Source organism: Pungitius pungitius, chromosome 15 (genome assembly GCF_949316345.1).
Source record: "Pungitius pungitius chromosome 15, fPunPun2.1, whole genome shotgun sequence".
Classification (NCBI taxonomy): Eukaryota; Metazoa; Chordata; class Actinopteri; order Perciformes; family Gasterosteidae; genus Pungitius; species Pungitius pungitius.
In genome coordinates, this window is record NC_084914.1 from 6,839,809 (window position 1) to 6,858,488 (window position 18,680).

Genomic DNA, 18,680 nt, shown 5'->3' on the forward strand with positions numbered 1-18,680 from the left:
TTTGTTTTTTCCGCTCTGTGAAATGTTTTTTCAGACGGCGCAGAGTGCATGGAATGGAATAATCCATCAGTCAGAGTTGAAGGCCTGGATGACATACTTGCTATACGTTAAATACAGCATGACGGACGAAGATGGACACGCGGATGAAACGGGGCAGGCGCGTGCGTCCATGGCGACGTGTCTGCAGCAGCCGAGCTCCTCTTCAGCTGCCCGCCCGGAACCCCCCGCCCCCCCCCCCCCCCCCCCCCCCCCCCCCCCCCCCGCTTAAATCGGCCTTTCGCAGTGTGCAGCGCCTGCAGACACGCGCGGTCGGGTGAAAGTTGACAGATGGTTGTGACTTCCTCCTGTTGGGTTTCTCTTTTTTTTTTCTTCCTTTTGATGTTGGTCTTCGAGCCGTCCATTCGCTGAACTCACAGAGCAGCGAGCGGATCGATTAGTCGCTCACATTGGCGAGAGGAACACTTAGAAACCGTGGATGCGTTTTTTTTTGTTTTGTTGTCTAACCTTTTTAAAAGGACATCGAGAGAGGCATTTGCGCCCCAAATGGATATTTGCGCACATCAGGGAACGCGCTGTCCAGCTGGTCCCCCAGATGACGCCGACGACGCTGATAGTATGATGTCGATGGGAGCGTTGTTTCCGCGTCAGTTCGGCCAGGGTCACGACAGCTGCCACGGTGGGTTGAAGAACTTGATGGCGTGCGTTTTGGCCCACTTGGCGAACACGGACTTCTCCGTGATGAAGCGGTGCCCGCCGTAGGGGGCGCTCTCGTGGAGCAGATACTCCGCACACTCGTCGCGGCTGCCCGCCTCGTAGTAGTGATAGGGGACCTTTCGGTAGCCCTCCGTTCTGCAGAAAGAAAGAAAAGAAGAAAAAAAAAAAAATCACATCCCATCCCACCCGTCTCTTAAATCCGAGACTCTCTTTAATTGGAGGCTGATCGGACTCTGAATCCGACCATGCTTCTGCGTACATCAGGTGCTGCATCACACATGAAAGGCCCAGGTTTCAACTGTAATTCAGTATCTAAACTGATAATTAGATGGGACAGGATCTCTCCGATTGGGCCTGGCGAGTGAAGGATCCAGTTTAATGGAGCGGGTTGGGCTGCAGTTATTCCACCGTGTCATTGACAATTCAAACGTTGTTGTTGCAAATTCCTGCTGTCTGAATCAATTATTTCACAGAGGATGAGAACTAAATTGGTTCCTCGAGGAAATTTTCTTATTATGCCAGCAAATATATATATATATATATTTTTTAGATATCCTGACAATAGTCTTCCCTTTCCTCTGGCAAATTAGACCTGATGTTGTACAGTAGGGGAGTGAAGTCATTTGTACTGGAATTTCGTTTGGAGCTGCTTTATTTACACTGCATCTTCAATCCATTAAAACGCATGAGGAATCAATAAAAGCAGCAGCAGCAGCAGTAGAATAGATTCATTGAGCACTCTGCAGTTGGTATTTAATAGTAAGTGACGTCTTTATGAGAAAATGACTTGTGTAACCGTTTCATCGGGAGTCAGTGGGTCCACAGTGAGAAGGCAGCTATGGCTGCTGTCTGCTAGACAAATAAATTCTACGTCACCCTTTCTGCACCACCCATCGGCCCGCGGTCACTTCTGAACCAGAGCTTTAAAAAAAACATCCTCTTGACTCAGAGAGCTCAGGTGAGTCGAGAGAGGGGAGGGGGGGGGGAATACGTAGCGAGAGGGACGTCGTGTCAAACAAGGGCCGAGACTAGTGGAGAGCGCGCAGCCGTTGCCCGGGAGCGACGGCGTCTTGTTTGCCACCCCCCCCCCACCCCCCCCGTGGCAATCGCTCACCAGGGGGTCCGAGAACAATGACGGGCCGACGGATACAAATGATACAAATGAAGTTCAGTCACCCGCGGAGCGGCGGCAGAGATTCTGCAGCCTGCTGGTTAGTCCAGGCAGGAAAACATAATGGTATTCACGGCACAGAGAACCCATATATGGATTTCAGTATAGAAATCCAGCCATTAAACCCAAACTGAGGAATTGGAAATGTATTCCAACAGGGCAGTTTGTGATTGTGGGAGGCTGCGATTGGCCGGCGCTGCAGTGAATTTGAATGTAGTTTTTAAAGTTTTTGTATAGGAGCATGTGCAAGCAGGGGGGTGGTTGGTGTCTTACTTGCAGAAGGTGTCATTTATCATGCCGTAGATATGGATCTCTTTGCACATGTCCATAGCGAGGATGAGCGTAAACCAGCCGGTGCTGAGGTAGGAGCCGGACTGGATCCTGCAAAAAAACACAAGGTCGGCTCATTTTTACTCAAATACACAAACAACTTTTAAATAATTTGTTTACCGGACTCCGTTCATGTGATCTTTGTACTCATTGCTCTTGTGTGCTCGTAATTCAGCTTATCGTAGAATTCAAATGACTCAAACAGCTGTTTGTGTTGTAATTTTTCCTGTATAACAGCCTGAGCTATGGATCAAAAATGATCCTTTACATATAAATGCATCCCCAGCACAGCCCTCAGGTGTGTAACAGCATGCCTGTAACACTGCACGTTCTACAAGTAATGTCTAATATCTACAGTTAAAGAGCTTATACGATTCACACACTATACTCGAGTAAACAGATTCAAGGGGTGAAAGAAGAAAACAGCTCATCACACGTTGTCCCCCTGTGAATGATGCAGGAACCCCGGAGGCCAATCAATAAAAACATGCATAATCTTTTCATCAGCTTCAAACTGGTGTTGTTATGACCTCTCAAGCTTTTGCTCATTTTCAAACACAACACGCTGCGGAGATGCTCCACTCGAGATTTAGTCCAAACCAGACTAGGAAGTGGGTCATAACGGCTCACTTGTTTCCCTGCAATCCCAACCGTTCATTAATATCTTACTGGAGAATAAGTATTAGTAATAATATAATAATATACTATACAATACTTATTCATGAATTATTTTAAATGTACGCTGCCAAGTGACCATCAGTTACCTGCACTTTATTCTTCAAGTACCTTGGAGTACCTGGACAGCTTTTAGCTGTGTGCCAACATATTCAATGGCTTAAAAAAAATGAATTTGTTCCCTCTCATTGCATCTGTGTCGAGTTAAACTATATATCACTATACTATACAGCAATAGATTTACACATTCTGTTGTAAAACTATTCAATGGAAAATCATGCTGGTGGTGGCACTACATTAAAAGATCAGGGAATAACGAACATTATTAAAACTCATGTAACTCATCATCACCAAATGCCTGTAATCAAGTACAGCTTCACACAGCTGCGAGGGTGTGGACTCGCGTTGTTCAGTATTATTATTATTATTATTATCTCTTGACCTTGAATGACCCTAAAAACCTCACAATCATCAACTAAGATTGTATAAGAGATTGTAAACTGCACTACTTGCAGTGAGGACACAGTGGCAGCTAAAGCCCTACTCGGCCAACACAACAGCCAACAAACCTTCACTACTTTCATATGTGTATTTAAGTGGCTTTTAGTTCAGGCGGCACAACTAACTTAATCACACACCCACATAACGGGGCTAAAAGAAGGTCAGAATTAGTTTTTAAAAAAAATGTAAAAAGTAATTCGTTGTAATAAGGGAATGAAGGAGCACAGAAATGGCACATTATCAGCGATACACAGCTCGGCAGTTCTCAGAGAGGTGTCAACACAACACTATTAGCCTGCATTATTCAGCAGCCATTTGCCACTGCAGCCACATACGGGCTCTCACACACACACACACACACACACACACACACACACACACACACACACACCTCATCCCGAGGTCTCAGGGCAACAAAAGCTCGGTGGAATAAGTAAAGACGAGGGATCCGCTGACCTGATAATTACGATCTCAAAGCCAAGGTGTGGAAGTGGGGACGCAGCGAGGCAGACTGACAGACCTCAAGGTCTTCAGCAGACATTGTGTGTGTGTGTACCCACGACCGTCATAATGGCACATAATGGCACCTGGCAACTTTACAGAGAGACCGCTGTTATTGTGCGGCCAATTTTTAAAAAGAGAGATAAGCAAACAAAAAGCATCACAAGGTCAAGCTGGACACTGCGTGGCCATTTGCCAAATCCCCTCCAGTCCCCACTGGAAGAACGCGCCATTGGGGATTGGATTTGGGCGCGAGGGAGCTACGTGATCGGCTCTTCCAGATCAATCTCTCTCTCTTTCTCTCCCTCCCGCTCTCCGACGCGGGCCGGAGTCAAGCGAGGCGCGAGTGATCGGGAGTGACCACCCGGCCCCGGGGAGACGAAAGGCCCCGGTTTGAGGAATCAGGTCGGACACTCCGAGCGGGGGGTCTGAGTCCATAAACACCCCCGAAGCCTGACTTGAGCTGGACCTTTTTTTTGTGCTTTACTGCTCGGCCTCCGACTCAAACCTTCAATCACTCCCACTTGACATTCGCAGCGGGAAAAGCTGTCCGCGTGCGACGGGGGGGGGGGGGGGGGGGGGAGTCCCAAGTGAGGACGGGTTGAGTCAAACTGTGCTTTATGTGTGCCTGGGCTGCTGCACAAACATGAAACGACACCTGTCAAAAGTATTTAACGTAACGCAACAATTGATTAGACTAGTGGATTCTCGCGCCGTGACGTGACCACACGTGACGACAGAAGTCAATGCGACACCTCGCACAGACCGCTCGCTTTCTAATTCAACAAGACACAGGCGATATCAAACGAGTCATTGAGAATTAGTGTGAGTGAGTTTCCCAATTGGAAATCAATGGAGCCTTCTAATTCTAATATTTCTGATTCTATAATGAAAGATTGTGAAATACACCCATTTAGATGACTCTCATGTCATTAATTGTCATGAAGCTAGTTAGCTAAGCATCTCCAAAGCTGATTTTTGTCTAGATACAATCCTAAATATATTTGACACCTTTGCAACCGTAGATTTCAAGCCGTAGGTGGAGATCCTAAGAATTCACCTGAGATTCAGTGGGAACCTGGCCAGAATGTCAGTGTGCGATAGGGGATCACGTGATCACACACTGCAATCAATTAGTTTGATGTTTTTGAAGTACCTCAGATCAGCGCGGCGTCTCACCAGTTGAGTTTGTGCTTTGAGACCCGGACCGTCCCACACATCTGTCCGTCATCAAGTGGCTTCAGACTCGAGCTGCAGAGAGCATGTCGTCAGCCAAGACCTGCTCTTCTTCCTCTCCTCGAGGAGGAAGGTGGGCCTTTTTACGAACCATACATCTCTCTCTCTCTCTAATAATCTTCTTTTCTCTCTCATATTCTTCTTCAAACAAATAGCCACTCGTGCCTAGAGTCATGTTTCGACTAGGTTTCCCAAATGTACCATCTAGCCCTAGCAGGTAAACACAGTGGTATTCCAAAGAAGGGCCAATTTGACTAGATTTTGAGTTATAAAATTGATCCACTCTCCGGCTACAAGAAGAGCGGACTTGCCTCCCTTTCTGCATGAAAACATGTTATTTTCTTCTCCCGGCAGGAAATGCCTGATGCAAATGACTGCGTTATTAAGTGATTACTTCATACAACGACAGGTGGCGAGACAAGTCGCTGTGTTTCCCATGGGGCGAACTGTGTGTAGACAAACAACACACTGTCTTTTTCCGGTGTGTCTCTGAAGCAGCCGAGGAGCCTCTGGGATGACACAGGGAAAACATCCACAACAGAGCCACGGGGTGAAAACGGGGGCTTTTTTTTTGTAAAAATGTTTCTTTTCACACAGACCAGGGAGCACAGCAATTTATTTTAATGACGAGAAAGAGCACTGCAGCTGCGGAGGCTTGTTGAGGCGATTCCTGATTCTGCCGGAAGGCAATGTGAAGCCCGGGGGCCGACCTCCACGACCTGCATGACGAAAAACAGTCTATTTGCTCTCCTCAAGTCGACGCTTGTTTGCATTTGTACCAGTACGCCATGCTAATAATAACAACCAGTAAGGGGACCTTAATCCTGAGAGAAGGGACACTGGCTGATGCAGATGAAGTGGGTCAGAAAGAAGCTCGCTATAAGATGGTCTAGCCTCCACTTGAAACTGTGAACTCGTCTACGGTGAACAAACTAAACAGCATAGCTGCTTAGCATCAGAATGTAGCATTTGCACAATGTGACTCCGTATGAAGGGGCAACCTTGACTTGATCAGGCTGCCTGCACCATCCCTGCATGACATTTCCTAGCACAGTATAATGTAAAGATGTGCTCTGGCAGGAGATACAGAATTGGGAAATTTGGGTCTTCTAGGCCGAGGGAGAGCTTTTATCCTCAGGCCTTTGACTCGCCTCAAAGACATTCACCCACCATCTGCATAACATTCTGCACACAAAAATGATCTCTTATTATATGCACATGGCAATAAACACATAGACTTGACCTTGCACCAAGATCAAGATTAAATCAAGTCAAAGTTGGAAAAGTGAATATAAAGACAAATATAGAAAAATAAACTATAAATATTGGCCTCGGACTGCACAGTGAGGCAAAGAAGATTAACATTTTCTGGCGGGGTCATGAATCCCTGGATACATTTTTAAAAAACGTCAATAACATTTGGCTGTGCTGGTTGTGGATTCAGCACAGAACAGGGTATTTATTACAAGGTCTCTCCTTCTCGCCTGTCTTCGAATTCAATTTCGTGTTTACATTTTGATACATTTTATTTATTTTTAGAGTTGTGCCGTTTGTTTTCTCCTCTCATTTAGTCGAGCACTTATGCTTTGTTATATATAAGATTTTGGTTTTGCTGTTAGTGTGGTGAATCTGGCGCCCAGTTTAGCCTCCGGTGAAATAACCTCTACCCACCATCTGTTTCCAAGAGTCTACTGCATATTGTTTCTCTACTCATTAGAAGTAAACATTTAATAGAAGATTCATTTGACTTCCTTTTTTGTTTTCATTCACAGGTCGCGTCAGTAAACATTTTTGTGAAGGAAGAACCCTTTCTTACTTTCTGTGAACAAAGCATCAAATAAACGGATGCTGGTTTTAAGGGACGTCATTTATTTACTGAGGCATTAAACAGCAGATCATATCATACTTTCTTACTCTGCTGCAGTACAAGATTATATATATATATATTATATATATATTATATAAAATACACTTCTATTAAAAATAGGGGCTTTTAGTAGAATTTAAATTACAGTACTCCCCCTGTGAACACATCAAACAAAATAACAGGTGCAATCAATGAACTAATGAAGTGTGACTCTCTAAACTAATGGAATCAGATAAAACCGAGAAAGAAGCCAATCAAGAAGAAAACTCACCCCCCGGTGTTAAGAGTTTTGTTATAGAAATTGTACTGTTTGACAATTGATTGCGTGATAATTATATACAAAGTTCTCCTGATGTTTTCTTTTACTTTGGGATCTTATAATCTGTCTCAGAGTAAAACAGTTGTAAGTGTATTTATCCTTTACTAAATAAATGCTGTGAAAAGATCAAAACCGGAAGCTTTTTTTAATCGTTTCCTGTTCACAATTTCTACTCCGCTCCTTCCAACTTTGGCCTCCTTCTTTCTATTCCACCGTCTGTTCCCTGCCTCCCTTCCTCCCTCCCTCCTCCGAGTTAATGGCCTCCCGAGGAGCCGTCAATCTGAGCAGAGTGGGGAAAACGGAAGGACGGAGGGCTGGTAAAAAAAAGGGGGCAGAAAGACGGAAACGCCCCCTTGCGGCGCGCTGATGTCCCGGCGGGGAGCCAGCGGTCGTGACGCTGCTGGGACATTTTTGTACGGCGAAGTAGTCCGTCAAGTTGTGCTCCCTTTTGGGGCGGAGCGGAGACCAGAAGAGACCGAGGACTCCCGTGCCGCCAAAACCGCCGCACAAATTAGTGCAGCGTGTGATGTGTTCTTAACCGTTTCTGAAATATCCCAGAAAAAAAGTAGTCAGCGCATCATAACATTTCGCTTCTGCTGCAGATCAAACGCGCTGAGGCTTGTTAGCACGAGCCGGGGCCGTCAAATGTCAAATAGGCAAAACATGACGTGACCCCCCTCCCATCCGCCCGCCCTCACATCCTCGCAGCGATCCCTGCCCCCTCCCCGACTTGCACGGAGCCCACGGCGAGCGGTTTTCCACTGATCTCCTACATCTCCGCATGGCAACCGCCACTTTAATAATTCTCTCAGTGCAGGAGAAGGTATGTGAAGCTTTTATGCCCACCACCGCCCCAGCAGTTTTCTCTCATTAATTTCACAGCACCCGAGTGAGTCTGGGGCAAATGTTTTTGTTTTTTTTTAGGCTAAGGAGAACTCATCGGCTGTCTGCTTTGCAGCCAACATTTCTTCCTCCCCCCCCACCCCCACCCCTCCAGGTGAAAACCGAATGCATGACGATGTCTTACCTGCCTTAGTCTGCATTGTCAGGTCGACTGATTTAACTCCAAGCCGACAAAAAGGCCGGCCTGCCCGTGCCGAGAGGGGATTCTGCACGATTACAGCCGTCCATCCTCTGTGTCAGTCACACCGCTTCGAAGGAAATCTTCCCCCCCCCCCCCCTCCCCCCCCCCTCCCCCCCCTCCCGTTTCGGCTGAAGCAACTGGGCAGATGTTTCAACCCGATTACGCAAACCTCGCTTCTTGTTTCAAAAGACAAAGCCAGATTAGTCGAATAGAGCTCAGCAGTAAATCCAAATGTTTCACAGACACTGAAAGTATTCAGCTGACGTGTTCATCCTCCGCGTTGTGCAATGAATGAAACGGCACATTCCAACAAGTCGTTTCAGTATTTCTAGTCAGCAATGGCTTGTGTTTTGTTCCAGTACTGTGTGCAATTTCAGTATTAAGTGCGCGTCCTAAATTCCCTTAACAGCATCGTTGGGCTACTGTGGTTTCAGGCAGGAGCACCACACACATACTGGTTGGGTTAGATGGGGTTGAATGCTAACATTAGCATGCTAACATGCAGATGTTAATCAGCTGTCATGTTCATCATGTTCACTTGTGAGCTTAGTGACATTTCTTATATTAGCTCTCACCGCAATGTGCATGAGGATGATGGGATTGTTAATAGTTTGGTACAGACATAAACAAGACAATAAATCTGAGCTAGATTGAAAGTGAACGGATCACATTACAATTTATCCTGTTGGATATTTGACTAACTTCCAAAGAAACTTGCAGAGCGAGCTTAACACTCACATTTCTTTCCAAAGTCCATCAGAAATTCGCTTACTCGCTTATTGCTGTTAATACAACAATCTTTTCAGAAAAATTCAATTAGGCTTCTGCGCCCTTGGCAGACCGACGGAAAAAGCAGCCGTGGAATAGAGGGAGCCTTGATTATACTCTCTGATATCTAAAGAAAGTTAATTTAACCTATTTTCTGATTTTGGTCACCAAGACTAAAGAAAAATATCCTGAATTAACATGATTAAAACAAATCTTGAGTTGAGAAGCCAGCAAACAGCATCTGCATGCACCAACAACCACAAAGTCATGTATGAAATCTCCCACATGTAAGACAGGTGGGCTGGTAATGAGCATGTGCTGGGTGCCATGGAAACAGGCTTCCTTTTAACCAACCACCTTCCCACAATCCACCTGTCAACGAAAATCTAATTTCAGGAAAAAGCAGTTTTTCCTCTAACAATGAAAATGAAAACCCTTTTTGCCAGTGAACTGGAAACTGAAGCGTATGCGGTATCTTTGAATTCAGACAATTGTTGATAAATTGATTGACAAGAATTCATCTTAAACAATGTTGACAAACCGATAAATCTTTTAAGTAATTTGTACTATTACCATGAGCTAAATGTTAACGAGTTGCTAACAAATATAATGCTACATTATAATATTTATCATGTTCCCCACCTTTTTTTTTAATGTTATCATCATGATTAGCATTAAACAGAATGAGTATTATTTTAAGTCTGGTGAAAGCTGGGACATTTGGGTGTTTAATAACTATAAATAAATGATTCAGTTTAAAACCGGGAGGCCTGGTCACTGCAGTCAGGGTTCATCTCTGGAGCTGTGATGCTAGTGCCTTAAAAAGGCAAAAATTCCATTACAATTTGACTAAGGGGAAAGTTATTCTTAATCCACTGGGCCTTAGGAAGAGGTTTTGCTCATTTTTCACTAGTAAGTGACTAAAAAACAAATTGAGAGATCAATCAAAAATTAAAACAATTGTTAGTTGCAGCTCCAATTCAGCCTGAAGGCAAAATATTGTAGTGTGTGCGCCAGCTGGTTTTCACTTCAGTACGGCAAAATCAAGTTATTCACAGTTTTCTCCAATTCCCAGAACAATATCTTGATAAAAAGGAAAACAAAGACCTAGTTTTATAAACCTATTAGCGTCACATATTAAATCCCTGACCAAAAGCCTCCGGTTAAAGAATCCCATCCCCATCAAAGAGCCGGCCCTAGAACTTAACACACTTCACCGGAGTAAACAAAGAGAGGAGTCTGATTTACATTATACTTAAAGTGAGATTAAATTGTCTGGAAAATGAAAGCTTCATGCAGGTTGAGAGGTTTTTCCTTCACCGGTTTCAGTCAGCAACGTAAGGAACAGGCTTCATCATAATCATAAAGGGTCAACCTTGGTAGAAACAATGGAGTCATAAACCACGGAGGAAGATTTATTTGGCAGAAATAGATGTGACGGAAGGTCGGAAGAGGTGAGCAGAAGTTACAATTGGTTTGGTTAAAAAAAAGCCTTTGCGTACATCTTTTTTTTTTATAAAAACCTCCGAGGCAGTAAAAGGCTCCGAGGTAGATGGCAGAGTGTGAAAAGCTCTGCAGCTTATCCAACAGGTTAATGGGATGCCCGTCCAAGACCGTGGGACTAAAACCACGGATTAGCAAAACAGATGAGGACCAATTTAAGAGATTTCTCCAGGGACAGAGATTAAGACAAAGACCCCGAGAATTACACACAGAACTACTGATTACTATTGATCTAAAACTCAATAATCAATTCATCTCACTTGTCCTGTTGAATTATTGAGAGCAGATTCTCCCTCACACCTTAGAGAGCCTCACGATAGGGAGTAATCCCGAGCAAAAGTCCAATAACCACGGCACTAGTAAGCTCCCCCTCACTGTTCCAGCTGCTGGGATCCCCTTTCTAACAGTAAAGAAGATTTATGGCTGCTCGCAAAGAGATGTGTTACGACTTCAATATTCAAAAGCCTCCTGCTCTGACAATGCGGCACTGCTTATAGCGTGGCGCCGCTGTAATTTTACATTCTCATGTTCATCACACCCCGTTTTGAGAATGCTGTGCAGAAATATGAGAGGTGTGAGAGACGGAATAATGAAGTGATTATTCTTCCTCTGATGTCAGAGGCTTTTACTAGTTTGACACATTTATAAAATGCCACATCTTTTATGGATTTAGTTAGATTGAATGTACAGCATGGATACAGCATAGATATTCATGCACATACACTATCCATCCGTCCATCTATGTTCATCTTATTAGGGATAAGAATATTTATAATGGAATCCTTTAGAAAAACATGCTTATTCTGTGAAATAAATCCTGGATTAGAATAAAAACATGTGTGTGTGTGTGTGTGTATATATAATAATAGAATTACACATCTTGAGTAACATTTCGGAGAGCAATTGCACAATTAAATGCATAATATATATATATTATTATAGTAAGGCATGCGTCAACATGAGACTGCATTGAATGCTGACTAGAAAGCAAACTTCCACACAGCTCTGCAGCCACACAAGAAGAAAAAACTGTATTCTCACACGGGGAATTCTATGATTTGAGTGTGAATGCACTTAAAAATAAACAGAAAAAAATCTGGAGCAGTAAAGCACTGCATTAGCTGATTGAACAGCCGATGAAAAGCAAACGGCGCATTTGTTTGTTGCTGGCTGAGAAACTCTCAAGAAAAGGCAACGCTCTGTTTGGGAAGATGAAGGTTGTGACAATTCTACAAGCAGATTTTAATACTGCCGCCACGAGGGTTATTGCTTCCCTTTTCACAGTTGTGTAACTATAATCTGAAGTGACTAGTTCGCATCCAATTCAGAGCTGAACATATAACCGAACGTCCCTGACAGAATGCATTACGGCTGATGGTGCACTCAGCGATGTGGCTGTACACATTCTACCTTTTCTTAGGAAGCGGACAGGAGATCCATCTTTGTCCCGCTCGCACCAGTGAGTGCGTTACTTGACATCCTAGAATGAGTGTTGGCTCAAATTATGCCGCACTTCTTGCGTTGTGTGTTTTTGGCCTGTCCTGCTGTTTATTTGATTTTGATTACACAGCACAGCGAGCATGAAGAAACACTTTCTTTAGCCGGGGCAAGACATCACATCACAAAAACAAGTGTTGAGGATCCATGAGGGAGAGAGATGCATGCTCTCTCTCGGTAGACTTTTAAAATTCAGTACCTGCAGCAGTTAAAGTGTCAAAACCAGGAGCCCGGCAGATGAGCAATAACAGGAAGATGAAGAGAGGGAAGAGGAGGGCAAAGCCATTGGTGCAACTAATTGATGCAAAGAACAAATATATTTGCAGACCATACACATTAATGTTACATATTGATAGAGGATTGACCTGTGTTATGAGGCTATTCTATATCTTCAGAGTGGTATTTGTCTGAGAATAAATCTAATACGGCTTGTTAAGGGGGGGGGCTGGGCTGGTGATACAAGAGTGTGTCTGGGAGATTTCGGATAGTGAAGGTTATTGAATTCAGGTGCAGCAAAGCAGAACACAGAATGCAGTTACTGCTTTCGATGCCGCGGGCTGACCATCACGCCTACCTGCGCCGGGCCCAGCTGCTGGAGAAGACAAACTCTAATCCAGATTGAGTGAGATGGATTTGATGTTGTTAGGGTCTTCTGTTCAAATACGCTATCTCGTGCTCAGGACGGGCAAAAAGGGTTGCTTTTCCACCAAAGATCCTTTATTTGAAATAATAATGTATCAGTTTCAGAGAGCAGCAGTGACACTTCAAAGAAAGGCTTCAGAAGGGGCCAACAGGAGGCTTGAACCGAAGAAGAAGAAAGAAAGAAAGAACCGCAGTTGGGATGAAGAAACTGAAACTGCAGCTTTTTAATTCACCAAATCGCTGTCAGGACCACAGCGGTGGATGTGGATGAGTCGCTCATCACTGTTGTGTTTTATGGAAAAGAGAATTTCAGCTCCATCGAAGTTGCTTTTTCACTATAAACCCCCTCCAGCATTTGTCAACCTCTTCGACTCGACACAAGCACGTCAACATGGACAAACTATTCAAGGGCCTTTAATCTGAGGTAGGAAAAGTGATCTAGTAATAGTAATCTAGTAAAAGTGGTAATACCACAGTGTAAAAGTACTAGTTCAAGTCAAAGTCATGCATTCACATTTTGACTGAGCATGAGTAAATGAGAAAAGTACTTATTATGAAGAATATGTTTATTATCGACTTGAATGAAAAGACACATCTCTGCCTCTGAATTGTGGCTGAGTAGAGGTATAAAGTAGCACAAAATGTAAAAAAGAAATACCTACTTGAAGGTTTCTCTATATAACATTCAGGGCATTCATATGGCAAATAAATAAAGTATGTGCACATGAAATATAAAGTAATGGTCACGTGAGCAGAGAATAAAGTCACTCTCCCCACTCTCTGTCTTTTAACACAAGCGAGTGATGCGTTTCAATTGTGCAAACAGAACACACACGCTGTGAATGAACACCCGTAAAAGGATATTTGCCGTATGGAAATCTAGCGACCAGCACAATGCTCCTCCACAGCTAAAAGTCCCTCCGACATCCTCTGAGTGCCGTTACATCATCAAGATGCAAATGGGTTTTAAGGACGACTGTACTGTGCCCTCAGCCGACAGCTTGCTCCTCCCGCTCCGAACCCAAAATCCAACGAGTCGCTAAACCCCCCCCCCCTCTTCTTTCGGGACGCCGGGGCCCTCGTTCCTCTGAACTGACCAGTTTTGACCCGATGAACAGCCTCCCCGAGCGCCGGGCTGTTTGCGCTTTAAGGGTTTCCACTGACTTCATTTAATAAGATAATTTCACAGTAATTGCAGGCTTTCAACAGAAATGTAATGTCATTACACGCTTGCCCGGTGACAAATTCCTGTTTTGGGTGGAGAGCGGCGCGCTCGGCGCGTATATATATATATATACACACACACTCCGTGTGCACAGGAACACAATGGATCCTCTCGCCCTCTGTTCTCTTTCAGCGGCGCGTCGCCATGAGCATGAAATTACACTTCTGCAAACGCTGTATTTCAATCTTCTGCCGGTTTCTCCTTCTCTCGACGGCCAGTGTGCGAGGCGTTTGGAGATGCACTGCACGTTGTGCAGGAATATGTCAGGCTCGGGCGGCGGCAACTTTCAGCTGCTTTGTGTGAATAAAATATCACAAACGTCAAAGGTGCAATGGAGACGTTTCTTTTCAAAACGTGAGAGCACAATGGTGAGCCACGAAGAGGACTGTTCAATTTCTGTTAAGTGAAACCGGGTTTACCTATAAAGTGATTTTCTCTGTAATTTCTCCGCGATCGAGCTGTACAAGAGCAGTGGCCTCAGAAAATGGGGCCATTGTGCTTCTCTGCATCGCACAAAACAGAGAAATGTGGAACAGATGAGAGAGAAACTCTGGGATGAATTTCAACATCAACAACAGGTTGTGTATTTTACGTTTTTACCTACAATGCCAGCTGAGAGCATGAAAAAAAAACTGTGGCATCAGTAACGGCCATTAAAAAGGCCTTCATTGGCATTTCTTTGTGCGTTTAGCTGAGCTGACAGTCTGACTCTTGCTGCACAAATCCCTCACAGAAGTTCCATGCAGACGCAGCATTCTGTGTCAATACAGGACCGATTTCCCCTCAGCACAAAAGCACGGGAAAAGGTCCAGTTTCCAAGGTCCAGTTTCCACTGCTAGTATACTGTTCCATAAGTGTAGAGCCAAAACTTGTGGCATCATCAGGTGTATAACCTACAGCAGTTTCACAGTCAATGAGCAAGAGACTTGTGGAATACAAGTAACTTTTTTCAATTATTAACTCCACAGAGATGTGGTCAGTTTCTAGCAAGGACAGAGTCCTACGATCCCTGGAAAATCCCTGAGGGCGCTTTCCCCCTCGTACGGCTTTCCCACTGCATTGTCTACGGACCCCGCCTGATCTGCGACATGTCCCTTCGGTGAAGAGCTGTTCACATGCACAGATCTCCCAGGCCATGATAACACAGAGAGGCTGTTGAAGTGAATGGTGGTTTGAACTACTGTAGGATGAATGTGCAGGCGGCCTGCCAGGGGTACTTACACTGATACCAAGTGGACGGCTAGAGATTATGAAGCGTGATTACACAGCCGTGACATTCAGGCTAATAAAAATAGACTAAAATGAAATTCGCCGCGTTACTCGAGGCCCACGAGAGTGGAGCATCTGCTATTGAGTTCAACTACGATCACAGCGACTCAGCCGTGATGACAAATTACATCCATTTTTGATTTCACTTCAAACTAATATTTTAAGGCATCGGCGAGCCCTTTAAAGTTCATTTCTTTTTCCGTTTAGTTTGTGCGGCTATTGTGATTTCCTGTTTGCTGCCACTGACTCTGTTGATGTTTTTCCTCTGTCGCACTGATTCCCTTCACTGGGGCAGAGTCGGGAGCTTTCATGTGACGGCTCCTTTACGCCGGCTGTCGTCCCGACAACCGCAGCAAGGAACATGTGCGCATGAGAAAAGGAGACGCGTCCTCGTACGTATTTTACACATTCGCTGGCTTGTGCCAGATGTGAGACGCCGTAAAAAGTGTTGAACGTTACAGCAAGTCATTTAATCTGCCGCTGGATGCGCATCAGAATAACTGGGGGGGGGGGGGGGTAATATAAACGGGAGTATATAAAAGCAAACGAGCTATAACTAAATGGCGCCCGTGTTCTCCTTTATCAAAGGTCACCTGTGGAGGTTTTGAACATGACTCCCACCCTCCAGTGAGGTTTGGTTGAATAGGAACTCATTAAGTTTGTATCCTTATGGAGATGATTCACACGGCCGTCTGAAGAAAGGGCGGCGCGACACAAAGGGGTGCATCCATGTTGATGGGAGGTTTGTCTATAAGATTAAAAGGGATGGAACGCCTACATGACGACTACTCCTTCTGTAACCAAGAAGAGGTGGACAAGTGTGGGGTAAATGCCACTAGATAAAACAACATACACTATTTAATTATTCATGCTGCACATGTACACAGGTAGAAATATCACCTGGAATAGAAAGATGAGAACATGTGAACAACATGTGAGTACATTTTATTCTTTTGAAGGACCATTGGGTTTAATGAGGAGATCTTTGGATGAACTGGGATAATCAGGTCCATTACGTGTGCAAGGATGATGTTCTGACAGCAGATGCTGATTTGTAATCTGGGACGATGGTTGAGGAAGCGTCCTTCACTTGATTACAAGCACTAATTGCAAGAACTAACACTGCAGAAATACCCTCCTCTACAAGTAAAGCTGTGCATCCGTATTATCAGGAACTGAAAGAATGTCTTATTACAATACATTGGATTTCGTTATCCTTTTCACTCACGCTTTAAGGCAGATGCAGGATTTTACGTTTGTAGCTGTGGAGCTCATTTCTCACTATTTCATTCGTGACTGTATGTAATGAATATAATTGTGAAATCGTCTGCTGATGATTTTCTCTGTGTACCAGCGTCATAACGGCCCTCTGTTCAAACCACAATGAAACTACTGTATGAAAAAAGACGACAGCGGCAAATACATGAAAACATTACAAGGTGCTTTAAAGGGAAAAATCGTTGAGCGTAACTGACCGGACAAGAAACGAGCACAAACCACGTTTGACAAGTACAAAGGCCGTGTTGTGAAGGCGTTCATAACGGCTCGTGAGACCACAGGAGTGAAAAGTTACTCACTCAGATAAATGAATCTGCCCCGCGCTATCTATCACAGTGTCACAACCATGAAGACACACACACACACACACAAAGTTCAGTGCACACACATGCTCTGAAAGAGCATCGGGCAGAGACCCAGGTCACGCAGGCCCCGGGTATGCGACGCTTCGAAGCGACGCCGTGATTTACGCCCCCCCACCTGTGCCACCGTGAGCTGCGTTATCTGCACCGCCGCTAACGGGGGCCGCGGCGATAGGGCCCGACAGCCGGCAACCACAGCCCGGGAGGCGGCCCCTGATAACGGAGACGGCTTTAAGAGCGGGACGCTCTCAGCCTCGCGGTGCGCCGTCACACACGTTTACATCCGGGGGAGGGGGGGGGGGCGTGGGTCAGATGCTTTATTGTCTCGTCTCCTGAGGGATGTTGATTCGAGGGGGATCAAGACGAGGAGTGAGAAAAGGTGACAATGTGACAGTGTGCCGTAGAGAGAGAGAGAGAGAGAGAGATTTATAATGATTTATAATGATGACTCAGCTGTCTCTTTGTGGGAAAAAACATCAAAGGAAAATTATCTTCACCCACAGAATCCTGTGATTATGTCTCCTGTAGTCAGTAATTGGGTTTTAAAGAGTATACAGCGTTGTACCTGCAGATTATTTGTAAATATTGTTATTTAGAACATCCACTCAATTTGATTACGTATAGCTCGTTTTTGTCATGTCAATGTCCACTGTCAGCCAATTCCATACTAAATGCTACTAGACAAACACAGTCCAGCTTCTATTTCCTTTTTTGAAAGAAAAAAATGCAATCATTGGAGAAAAAAAAAATCCCTTTTACTATTAGTAACACCTGTTCTTTTCCTGCTATGACAAAATGTCAAAATGTCTGCTGTATCAAAGGCCTACTAATAGTACAGAATCCCATTTTCCACAGCAACCACTTCGGGGTGTGTTCAATTTCAATAACTTTTCTGCTCAGTATTAACTTGCAGTTTGTCGTTGGAACTCAGATGGCTGCTTATTAGTTCCCTTTTAGCACGTCATGGTGTCATTCATCCTTTTCTACCTGCTCCAGATTTGAGCTCGAACGAGGGTGAACCTCTTCAGCCTCGTTTAGATTATAGGAATCCCTCCTCCTCCTCCTCCTCCTCCTCCTCCTCCTCCTCCTACGAGGCGCCTCAACTACGACTTTCTCACTTTCTCACCTCTGTCCAGAAATGGCTTTTTTTGGAGGGTTTTGCGAGAGAGAGAGAGAGAGAGAGAGAGAGAGAGAGAGAGAGAGAGAGAGAGAGAGAGAGAGAGAGAGATTGATTTTGAAAAAACCTTTATTTTTACATTAACTAATAGCAATATGTATACAAATTAGACAGGTATATAATATAAAATTTATCTAGTAATCAGTTTGGACGATCTGGACTCCGCCGCACTCCTCCAGCATCTATTTGTCCGCGGGTCGCCCCGCACACGATCCTCCTCAGCCGGGCTGACGCCTCACTCTGTCCCGGTTGTGCTCCCCCCTTCTCGGTTGAGCTTGAGGAGGAGCTTCCTCAGCCTGAAGACCTCCTGTTGGGTGAAGTCTCCTGCGCCCTTCTTCGTACTGCCGTGTCGGGCGGAGCGAGCAAACTTTTCCAGATCGGAGAAGTACTCCTCCAGCTTCACTCCCCTCTCGTTCTTGGTGAGATGCAGGAACTCCTTCACCTGCCCCACCCCGTACCTCCTGGAGACCGTCCCACCTGAGGAGACACTGATGGCAGAGCCCCACCCCGAAGAGGAGTCGGACTCCCCACCCCCCGCCTCCCCCCTGCTCGACGCCCCTC

At 44.9% G+C, this 18,680-nt stretch overlaps 1 protein-coding gene across 1 annotated transcript in view; it reads right to left on the minus strand.

The window, feature by feature from the left end:
* Positions 1 to 238: 238 nt before the first annotated feature.
* Positions 239 to 18,680, minus strand: part of st6galnac3 (ST6 (alpha-N-acetyl-neuraminyl-2,3-beta-galactosyl-1,3)-N-acetylgalactosaminide alpha-2,6-sialyltransferase 3) — a 41,483-nt gene continuing 23,041 nt past the window's right edge. The window contains exons 4-5 of the mRNA XM_037458560.2: positions 2,159 to 2,266; positions 239 to 849 (exon numbers count right to left, since the gene is read on the minus strand). Coding sequence (XP_037314457.1) covers positions 660 to 849; positions 2,159 to 2,266 — 298 coding nt within the window. The 3' untranslated portion in view covers positions 239 to 659. The remainder of the gene's footprint in view (positions 850 to 2,158; positions 2,267 to 18,680) is intronic.